Source organism: Amblyomma maculatum, chromosome 5 (genome assembly GCF_055883805.1).
Source record: "Amblyomma maculatum isolate TAMU_Amacu chromosome 5, ASM5588380v1, whole genome shotgun sequence".
NCBI classification, from domain to species: Eukaryota; Metazoa; Arthropoda; class Arachnida; order Ixodida; family Ixodidae; genus Amblyomma; species Amblyomma maculatum.
Genome location: NC_139348.1, coordinates 55,424,938 through 55,436,781, shown reverse-complemented (window position 1 = coordinate 55,436,781; position 11,844 = coordinate 55,424,938). Strand labels below are relative to the sequence as shown.

General features: G+C 43.7%; 1 protein-coding gene across 1 annotated transcript; it reads left to right on the top strand.

Annotated features, from left to right (window-relative positions):
- The first annotated feature begins 9,086 nt into the window (after nucleotides 1–9,086).
- On the top strand, nucleotides 9,087–11,635 carry LOC146188345 (uncharacterized). The gene is made up of 2 exons (XM_084605032.1): nucleotides 9,087–9,333; nucleotides 10,407–11,635. The coding sequence occupies exons 1-2, from the start codon at nucleotides 9,138–9,140 to the stop codon at nucleotides 11,633–11,635; spliced, it is 1,425 nt and encodes a 474-aa protein (XP_084461158.1). The 5' UTR covers nucleotides 9,087–9,137.
- Nucleotides 11,636–11,844: the final 209 nt, after the last annotated feature.

The window sequence follows — 11,844 nt, the reverse complement described above, 5'->3', positions numbered from 1 at the left end:
AAGCTGGGGAGGGGAAAGTGGGTGCGAAGAAAATGGGTCATGAAGTGAAAGAAAAAAGAAAAAAAATCTTAAGTATGTATTTATCAGCCTGGAACCAGGGATTCTGTGGTCTGCAAAACAAGTACAAGCGGCAGTAACAGGAAACACTACAATACCAGGTAGATTATTAGTCACCACTTAAGCAGGTTTGGTGCAGGTACACCTTACAAAGGGACAGGCTATGCAAAGGGCCCTGATAAGGCATATATCTAGGGGGACAATTCTTAAAAAGTAGGGGGGAAGGGGGGAGTACGAAGTCGCAGGGTAATAACCGCACAGTGAACCACAACTGACCAAAAAAAAATCATCTTAATAATCATCACACTAGCATTAAATTCACTTGGCGGTCGTCGCAATTAAAAGTCTACTTTCTCGACACCACGGTGTCAGTGGAAAATGAAAAACTTAGAACTTCTTTGTACAGAAAGCCAACGGATAAGTAACAATACCTAGAGTTCACGAGTGATCATTCGAGACACTGTAAGCAAGGAATATTTGTAGGACAGGTGACACGGCTTAGAAGACTATGTAGCGTTGATAGTGACTACCTAAACGAACTACATTCATTGAAAGCAACACTAATCTAGATACTATCCCCGTAACTCTTTTAATATGGCCTTCCAGAAAGCAAGCACATTAAACCGCAGCGACGTGCTCACGAAACGACCAAAGGCCAACACTGAATGCCAGCCTTCTTTTGTAACTAAATGCTCCAATGCCCTCCCAAACATAAACAATATTTTGCGGAAATACCATTCCATGCTAACCTGTAATGAACGCCTCAAGAAAATATTTCCGGAAGCACCAAAGGTAACATACAAGCGTAACACAAACCTCAGAGATATTCTAGTACATTCTAAACTCGACAACAAGCATCAAACACAACCACACCCTTGCTCTCGACCTAGATATAAGATGTGTAGTCATATACAAAAAGACACCACGGTTAAAAGATTGCAAGCGATTTTACTTTTCACATAAAATCAGGCTGTAACTGCACATCTTCAAATGCTATCTACCTTTTAGATTGCTCCTTCTGTCATAAACAGTACATCGGAGAGACAGGGCAACCAATGAACATACGGCTTAATGGACACCGGGAGGTAGGCAAATACCTCCCGAAAGCAGTTTTCCAGCATTTCAATCAGAAAGACCATAAGTTCGAAGAAATTAAATTATTTATTCTCCAGTCAGGCTTTAAATCTGCAAGACCGAAAATACAGAGAGGCATATCTAATTCATAAATTTAAAACATTTGAACCATCAGGAATAAATATATCTAAGGGAGCGTTAGAATCCCTTTGTATATTCCCTCTGCATCATAACTATTCGGGAAAGCAATCCCACATAGCGTTAATTGTACAGTTTATTCACAACGCATGTACACTCTATTCCCTTCCGCAATAGCATAACCTTACATATTCCTCTAAACACATTTCCCTCTTATCATTTGCTGCTTGCATTCGTCCTCAAACATTTTTTTTTTCATGTCAGTTGCGGTTCTCTGTGCGGTTATTATCCTGTGACTTTGTACTCCCCGCCCCCTTTGCAGAAAGTTTTAAGAATTGTCCCCCTTAGATATATGCCTTATCAGGGCCCTTTGCATAGCCTGTCTCTTTGTAATTGTATCTGCACCAAACCTGCTTAAGTGGTGACTAATAATCTACCTGGTATTGTAGTGTTTCCTGTTACTGCCGCTTGTACTTGTTTTGCAGACCACAGAATCCCTGGTTCCAGGCTGATAAATATATACTGAAGATTTTTTTTTTCTTTCACTTCATGACATTTTCTTCGCACCCACTTTCTCCTCCCCAGCTTTTCTTCTTCGGAAGAAAAAGCATATTTAAACCCCTGCCAGTGATGATCGCTTTGCCCAGACGAAGACAAGTCCACTTGTCGAAACGTTGGCTCATCTGCAAACTGAGGCGTACCCCATTTACCCTTGTTCAGTTCTTCATACAATAATGCTAAGGTTTCATGAATGCATAGCACCTCTGTTTATTTTATACTTTCTTTAGCAAATTAAAGTTATACATCTTTGTTTTCCTGACACTGTAGTGTTAATTTTTGCAGCATGAGAAAATATTTTCATTACTGCCAGGATTTTTTTTTAAACGCTTTTGGTCAATGTGGGTGCCTTGCATTGAAATTAAAACAGCCTGATCGAATTACAGTGAACATAATCAACAACTGGCCACTTTCATCCTAAACATGCACTATATGACACCACTGTTGCACAGTTTTGGCAGTATAGCATTGGCCTCACCCGGCCAACGACAATAATGTGCAACCAAGCTCAGCTCAAGTAACAAACCAATGCCTTGTAAGCAAGTAACAGTTATTCCATATTTGTATTACCAACAATTGCTCAGATGCATCTGCTCACGTACTCGCTCTGTTGGCTCCATGCATGTTAGCTGGTGGCGCACCCTTAGGCAGCAAATGGGTGCTGACAACGCTTTCTCGGCAACATTCTGATATGAAGGCATTCAATGAGAAGTTAAAATGGAGGAAAAAAGAATAGCGGTTTTCAGAAAATGAAAGGTGCAGCAAATGTTTTACTCTTGGGCCAATACATTGATCATGCTATTGAGGAGGAAGGAGGGAGCTAGCAAAAGAAGGAAGATTAAAATGCACGGACATCAAAGACACAGATAACTCAAAGGGAAGCACGTTTACAGAACATACTAGGCCCAACAAGGAAGAGATGCTATCTGTTGACCTCAAAAACTATGAAACAATTCTTGCTTTTCTCAGTTTTGCAGTAATGAACAGAATAAATGGCTATGATAGCACAATCTGATGTTGCACAGCAAATTTTCATGCGACCTAGATACATCTTGCAATCAGCTTTTGAATGCAGTTCTCGCATAGTGCAGATCCTCGCAATGATAAGCAGTTGAGGTAGAAAATCAATTCCATTTCCGTTTTAGTTTCTCCAATACAAAAAAAAACTTTTGCTTCTACAGAGCACTTAGTGACCCCAATGATAGCACACGTGAAGCAGCAGACAGAAACTAGAGGAAAAGTAATCAAAGACTTTGATAGGACGCTACAACACGCAAGCATTCGCAGCCTAAATTATTGGTATACCTTTGTCAAAAATTTTTGAGCATAAAGCCCTTTGCAGGGCTTCATTCAGGCTTGAGAGACGCTTGTTTTCCTGCTGAAGCGATTCAACTTCAGTCTGAAGTTTCTGCATCTCTATTTGATGCCTGGTGACCGTGCTGGTCTCCCCGCCATCCACACTTCTCTCCGACATTGCTCCTTTGAGCACTTCGTCCTCGGCTGCTCTTTTTGCAGAAACTTTATGTTTGGAATTTAGTTTTGGCTGAAATAGAAAGAAGCTTGCAAATCAGATGTCAGTGGTCCCCTGAAATGGGGTCTGTTGGATTTGTCCCGCTGTTTCAGGAGTATGCTTCTCGAAACAGTTATTCTCAAGGCGATGCAAAAGGAGAAGGGTAGGTGGCTGCCTGTCTGTTGGCTAAGCAATGATGTTCTTTAGCCATTAAATAAGATACCTATCTCACCTGCTTTTGACATTGCACAGTGATCGACAGAAGTTTGTGAGATGGCGCGTGAAGAAGAAGTTATAGCGGTGCTGTCAGGCACAGCATATGAATGAGATGAACAGACATGCATTTTACGTCTGCTTGAGTAATGCGATCTGACCGGCTGGTGAAGCAACATAGAAGCGAATTTTGTTTCTGTAAATCTGCATCCCGTAAATTTTCGTCCATGACTGCATATGCATGCAAAGTGATTGCCGCCTCTTTCTGCACTCTGCTTTGCCACAGAGTGCTGTATCGCCAGTTGCTCGACATCCACATGATACTGTTATGAAATTTTAAGGGCAACAGTGTGAAAGACAGAAGAAAGAAGAAGCACAGGATGAGCACTTATCCTGTGATTTCTCTTTTTCTGTTCACTTCTCTTATGCTGTTGCCCTTAAAATGTATCACCAACTCACCTGTTTAGTTTAACCAGTGTGAGTGAAGGTACCCAGAGGTGAAAAAGTGAAATACTGGGAAGACGACAACACCAAGTAATTGCTATAGATCGAGCTTACTGCAATTTAAAATGCTTGGCTGTATGGGAGCAAAATTAGTAGTTTTTCCACCTCACGTCTTCATGTGGCAGTCCCACTGCTGCTCTATAAGTTTATTCATAGTCAAAATATGACCATAATTTCCTTCCCTCACTTCCATACTTAACAGCATGATGTTGTACTCGCTAGTGAGGTACAACTCTCGTACTGGTTCACTTAATCGGCTTGACAAGCTTAATATGTTCCTCCTAACATTTGTTTTGTCATGTGCTACAGTCGAAAATACAAGACTGTGCCTTACTTCAATGCTAAGAACAAAACGAGTTTCACAATTATTCAGCTGCGCTGCTTGAATTTTCTTATTGCATGAATTTCATAGCAAGGGTGTTACCGTGTTTTCAAAGGATGGTTAACCCGTGCTTTTTGCCCGGTTCGATATATGTTTGTTAGTAGAACAGAATTATAACTTCACTACGGCCAATATCACACGTAAAGTATCAACGGACAAGGCGTGGACTACGTGCAGGCATATTTCCTTGCAATAGGATGCACACCTCAAAAGTTAATTATGACCTGTGAAATATGACCCCACTGTAACTGTTAAAAACTCCACAGGTTCGGCGATAATTGATTTACTGACTCCTGCAAGCTAAATGCATGAAGCTCCGTAAGAAATAAAAAAAAAAAAATAAGACCTTCTTTTGTGGTGGGCCCGCGCTTCCCGAACTCTTTCTCGCTGCCATACGGCGGTTAGCGCGCCAGGTTTTCATTTCTTCTTCTGTCTCTGCGATTTTCAACATAAAATAATAACTAAGGGATGTTAAGACAATGTTCAGGAACGCTTCAAAGCATCGTACACTTACCCATCATGTGAATTAGCCGCGCTTTGTAATATCCTCCTCGAGTGTGTTCGTCTCCTTCCCAGAACATATCGTACAGCTTCCCACGGTCGAAATCCTCAATATCATGAGGTTTAAAACCTCTGACATCGTCGTCTGTGACGACGTACTTTTTATCCTCTCCGTCGTATTGAATGAGAACGAGCATTTCCTTGACAAAAATTACCTCGCACGACAATAAAACAACAGCAAGACTATGACGGTGCCAGAAGTGCCCGAGGAGGTAAAAACATAAAACACAAAGACGGATTCAGGTACGGATATGTCTGTGGCTAGTTAGGGCTTGGTTATGGCAGAAAGACAAAACAAGGAAAACCTCCCTACCTAGAGGGAAAACAAAACACTATGGAGACAAACTTATTCCATGCTTCTCAAGCACTCTCAAGTAATGCGTTGGACATTTGACATTACTTTTTTTCTTGTTTGGCATTTTAGTTTGCTGCCTTGGAAACAGTACAAAAAACACGCAGCAGATAATCAGCAGTGTGCACTCAAGCAGTTCGCGAAATGCCCCAAATATCCGAACAGTTTAAACACTGAAAATGTTCTTCTATTCCAGCAAAAAAAAAAATAAATAAATAAAAAGTTGTCCAAAATATGTGGTTCCACCTAGCAAGTTAAAGCTATTTGCGTAAAATGCTTTTGGCTCCTTTTACCCGCAATGCATAACGAACGGACACGGGGAACACAGGAAACGAGTTGGCTCACAGTATAGCTCGAGGTTATGTCAGCCGAGCAGTGAGCCAGGCTGATTCCCCCAATTTCTCGAGAGATGCACTAATCTTATTTTATGACTGCACTAATCACTTTAAGCTAGAAAGGCGGATATAGCCTCCACCAGACAAGAAACTAGACAAAAGGCAGGAAGTAACCTGGCGTCGGCTCCAGACGCGTGCCTTCTTCAGCCCTTCTAAATTAGCGCACATGTACCCAGCACAACACAATCCAAATTGTAAACACTGCGGTGAAATAGCAGGATACAATCATTATGGAGCTGCAAAAAAGCGCCGCCACCAGCAGACCTACTACCAGTCCCTTTTTTTGAGCGGTGGGAGGCTTATACTGGCCAGCTCAGACCCGTTAACGCAAGTTCGGGCTACTGAGGGGGCTCAAAAGGTCGCTGAAAGCAACGGACTTTTTTTTTTTTGAAAAGTTTGCCCCAAGGCATAAGTTGAGAAAGGGGGAATGGGATGCAGGAGATAGAAAGTTAAAAGGAGTGAAGTCCAGTTGCGCTTATGTATTCGAGAAGGTTGGCATTGTAGCGATTGTCCATTGTCCATTTCTCATAATCACAATCGCGATTCCACCGCAGGCCCACCTTCATGATTATCCGTTGTCTAATGTGAGTCGTTGATGGACACGTCCACAAGTGACGCACATCGCAGAGGTCAGGTGGAGTGTCATTATGAGGGCACTTGTCAGTCACTGGTAGATCGTTTTCCCGCCATCGATGTCGAACAGTTGGGGTCAAAGCCGCCCCTGCCCGGATCCGGCGCACTGTTACCTCCTTCTGCCGAGCAAGACTACGGGGGAGAGGGTGTGAACACGGAGAATGAGAGCGCGTGTTCGCTGGCGCAGAACATGCGAATCGGAAACGTGGCATAGGAACGGATCTGGGGGAAGAGGGGAAGGTGGTAGATCGCCTGATGTGTTTATGTGCGTCATAGCATCCGCTTGAATATTATGTGGATCGCGAGCATGGCCGCGAATCCAGTGTATGCGCACAGGACATGGGCACTTTGAACAGAGCAAGTGTATATGGACTGTGTTATTTGGAATGTGCGTCGAACGCCCTTAAGCTGTTTAAGGGCAGTGAGAGAGTCTGTGTAGAGATGAACTGCATTGAATGTAGGAACTGGCGGAAGGAAATGAATGGCATTGTAAATGGCTTGAAGTTCCAGTGCCAGACGAGTGCACGTATCCGCGGTATGTGTCACGTGAGTGGTGAGATGCGGATGAGAGGGACTGTACACAGAAGTAACTCCTCGCTCTGCAGTATGTGATGCATCGGTATATAATATGCACCCTTCAGGCAGATGTGCGGATGATACCGACGGGAGCAGTGGGGCGATTGTCCGTGAGCTGGCAGTACGACCATGGATCGAGGTAGTGTCTTTAAATGGTGTAGCTGTAATGACTGTTTACGAGCTCTGTTTGCCATCCGCTGATCAACGAGTTCAGTGAGCGTATTTAGCTGGGCGTACTCCTGAAGTACTGGTATGGGTATAGTGCCTCTATAGTATGGTTGTTAGGCGGGGAAGATATGTTATTGCACGCATAGCCTCACGATTTATGGTCTCAAGGGAGTCCCACTGTCTGCGGGTGAGACGTTAAAACTGTGCCTGGTAGATTATACGGGGCTGGAGGACAGAGCGAACAAGCTGGCGGGCCGTGTGAGCACGCGCGCCGCCAGAGCGCATAGCTATGCGACGAATCAGACCTAGAGTAGCGTGAGCGGTCTTACCAATATGACTCTCAGCCACGGGGTGCCAGTCCCAGAGGAATGAAGAAGACCAAGAATGCGAACGGTTTGTGCCTGAGGAATCGGGGTATTATCTATCATAAAATTTATAGTGGGAGCTTTCCGTAAACCAGCTTTATTTCCAATGCGAATAAAACAGGATTTTGTATGCGAAAGAGTTACCTAAAGGACGGACTTGAAGCCGAGCTTGAAGCGCCCACAAATCGCTCATTGCTGACAATAAATGTTTTCCAATCCAATCCAATCCAATACCTTCCTTTCTCTGCTCGCGCCTCTACTGATTTCTACTTCCCAGTTTTTTTCCTCTTTGTTCCGAGCGGAGCCTCAGGTGCTGGGAATCTCGTGCACAATATATTTTAACGTTGTGTTTTCTGAAGTCATCGGGTTCATTGATGAAGTAGGTACTGTGATGAGTCCTCCTCGAGCTAAACGTTACCGCCGCTACCTGGAGCCTGGGCAGCTGGAAGATGTACCCAGGCAGACGCTGCGGTACCAAGAGCTAAAGCGAGCTGAAGCTAGCGATCTGAGTGGTAGTGTGTCATTAGACGACGAGCCGGACGTTGCTCACTCTAGCAGAAGTTCGAACAGCCCTGCAAACGTTCACGAGTTAACCTCGCTGAGTGAGGGTGGCGAACACGGTCCTGCGAGCGGAGACGAGTCTGCGCCACACAGCGAGGATGGCGACGACGGCCTTTCGAGCGGAGACGAGTCTGCGCCAGACGGCGAGGATGGCGACGACGGCCCTCCGAACGGCGGCGAGTCAGCATCTTTCAGTGAGCACGACGAAGATTATTTCGACTGCCAAGGCGAGGCGAACGAACATGAGACGAGGACGTTTTCTGAGGTAGGCGAAGACAGCGAAGACGGGCATCCCGGATACGAATCGTCATTCGTTAAGCATGACACGGGAAACAAAGACAGCCGTCCGTGCGAAGACGCGTCAGCATCATTCAGCAAGCGTGATGAGGAATTGAAAGAATACTTCGAAAAATGTTCAAGTGAATCCTTGCCGAACCTCTCCATCAATAAAGCACAGGCATTTCTTCTTGTTTTGACCTACATCGTGCATGCGGGTCTCTCCTGGGCACAGGTCGAAGAGCTCTTGAAGCTGATCAACACTCTTTGTGGGTGTGATGTTGTGCCCGACTCCACGCACATGTTTCGGAAGCTGTGGGAGACCGAACTGGACTCACTTCAGGTGCACTTCTTTTGCCAGGATTGCTTCGAGTACTTTGGCAGAAAAAGTAGAAAAGAACGAACTGACACATTCACATGCAAGCGCTGCAGTGTTACGAGAACGGTGCGGTGGCTGACAGCAAAAGGCAGTTTCTTTCTTATTTTCGACGTGAAGGAACAAATCTAATGCTGTGTCAAACTGCTCCATGCACTATTCGAACGCTTGAAAGGGATGGCCTCAACTGCACCTGGAATGTTTGCAGACATTACAGACGGGAGGCTTTACCGGAGCATAAGAAACAGAGTAAAAGCGAGGTGGAGTGACATGACAGTCACCATAAATACCGATGGATCACCAGTGTTCAAATCAAGTAAAGCAAGCGTGTGGCCAGTTCAGCTACTTATTAATGAACTGCAATTTAATGCTCGCTTTCAAAATGTAATTGTAGGAGCACTGTGGTTTGCCAAAACTCATCCTCCTCAATATTTATTTATGAAAGCATTTGTGAAGGCATTCAACGAAATTGGCACCATAGTGTGGAGGCATGGCAACGAAACTGTGCAGTCTAGGGTGGCTGTGGCATGCTGCTGCGTCGACTCGCCTGCCAGAGCAACGCTGCTGAATATGAAGCAATTTAATGGATATTTCGGGTGCTCCTGGTGCCTTCACAAAGGAACAGCTGTTGATGGTAAGCCATTTTGCATGATGTTCACTTTGCATTGTGATTTATTTGCAAAATCCTGTGAAAGTAGACAACCAACTGACTTCATTATTTTGTTCGATGCACATATGGACAAGATTTTTTTATTAGTACAGTGTATAAATTGACAGGTATAATGCATGGAAGTCGGACACCTGCAATAAATTCATTGGCAGCCATTTCTGTTACTACGGACACACTGTTTGCGACAATGGCACCTGGTTTTGTACTGTTCTCTTCACCACCTATATTGGTAGTGTTATGACCCTGCATTTCGTTGTATGGCATGCGTCATCTGATAAACTTCCTTAGTAGCCTGGAAGTGTGAATGGATGCTCTAATAAACACACCATCATTCATGTCATGGCTTTTGGATGTCCTACCTTATTTCGTCATGCAAACAAATGCTGGCACTGACCAGCATGGCAATCCAGGAATGGGATGAAGTAGATAGGCCTTTGTCAACAGTAACTACATTTATCCCATCCTGGTACCAAATATTCACTGTTGACATTTAATTGTATAAGTATAGCATTTTGAATCCCGATACGGTGCTGTATGACATTGCTGTTACTTCAATATCAGTTTTGCCCATAGTGTTTTTATTTTCATGTCAAAGGTTACTGAAAAGTCTCATGTGCTACATATGGTACAGCTTCATCAAATTAAACCCTCACAGACACTGGCTGCTCACAGTTCCTGTTCTGATATCCCACTGTGTGTACTTTACAAAACACCTCTAGGGCACTACATGACTTAAAGGAATTTGTTCCCCCATTGATTCTTAGCAGTTGCTTCATATAGGAAATCATCTATTAATTGCTGTTAGTGCATTTATTTGGATGTTTGAATGTGCATATTTCAATTTAGCAACTTTTACCGAAATATAACCTGGCTAAGGCTGGAAATCGGACTGGTTGCTGTGCATTTAGGTGTAGCACGGAGTGAACATGGACATATAAAAATGAAAGCTAATTTGCCTTTATTTCTTTGTGGTTATTTTCACTATTTTTTCATCATAATATAACTGTTGTAAAATACTCATGCTTTATCTTTCGCAGGAACTATTCGGTACCTTCCAGGCAGCCAGTCGGCATTGCCACGCACCCACACCAACATGGTTCAAGACATGCAGGATGCCCACAGTAAGCGCCAGCCTGTGCATGGGGTTAAAGGGCCTTCTCCTCTCATGGGCCTCCAAGGATTTAACCTTGTGTGGAGTTTGCCACCCGACTATATGCATTGTGTGCTAGAGGGAGTTGCACAGCAGCTGACTGAGGTGTGGCTAACTGCTGTTGGTAAACCTTTTTACATTGGTAGACATATTCAGGAGCTTGAGAGCCGAATTCAGCAACTTAAGCCTCCAATTATATTCTGCCGCTTGCCTAGGCCAATTGGTGAGCGCAAGAATTGGAAGGCGACTGAATGGCTGTACTGGATGCTATATTATGCTCTTCCTTGTTTAAAGGATTTGATTCCTGACAAGTATCTGCATCATTTTTCTTTATTTTGCCAAAACATTTTCCTTCTGATCCAGACCTGTGTCAGTGATGTAGATTTAATTGAAGCAGACCAGCTTCTTTCATTGTTTGTTAATAAAGTAGTGGTACTGTATGGACAAAGCAGTGCAACATTCAGTGTGCATCAGCTGTTACATCTTTCAAAAAGTGTTGAAATGTTGGGGCCTTTATGGGAGATCTCCACATTTCCATTTGAGAATGGAAATGGGCAGCTATTGAAGCATGTGACTGCTGCACAAGGTGTGCCTCTGCAGGTCGCAGAACGTTGTATAATGAAGACTTGGCTGAGGAATACAAACAGATTTGTGGAGCTCTCATTACATCTTTTAGAAAGAAAAAATAGAATGATAAAGACCCGTGCCATAAGAGGGACCGGTACCCATGTGCTCGGAGCTTCATTGAGGTCAGTTCCTCTAGAAGAGACTGTGGCTGAGATGTTTGTCTCTGAATATGGGCAAGTACCTGCTATGATACATTATGAACGAGTGGAAATTAATGGCATTACAATTCACAGCACTCAATACACTCGAGCACAGAAAACTTCCTCTCATTGTCTGAAGATGCAGAATGGTGTTTATTGCCTTGTAATAGACATATGTTCCTTCACTGTAGATGTCCGAAAGGTTGCACTTGTTTGCCAAGAATTGGTGATCTCTGCGCCAGTGTTCCAAAATGTCAAGTACATGCACCTTTGTAAGCGTCCTCCTCCAAATCGAAATCTTCAGCTATTCTCACCTGATGATGTCGTCACCCACTGTGTGTTCCTTTAGATAATGTTTTATATGTTTGTGATATTGCAAATAATTATAAAATAGATTGAATGCCAGATGGATTTCAGTGCCGTGGTAATTATGACAGCCTGAAGGGGAAAGTAGAGCTTAAAAATTCCTAGAGTAAACGCAATTGCAGTCACTGACCAAGCCAACATGAAAAAAAGATGTTTCGGAACCTTTACGGGTTCCTTGATCTCAATGAGGCG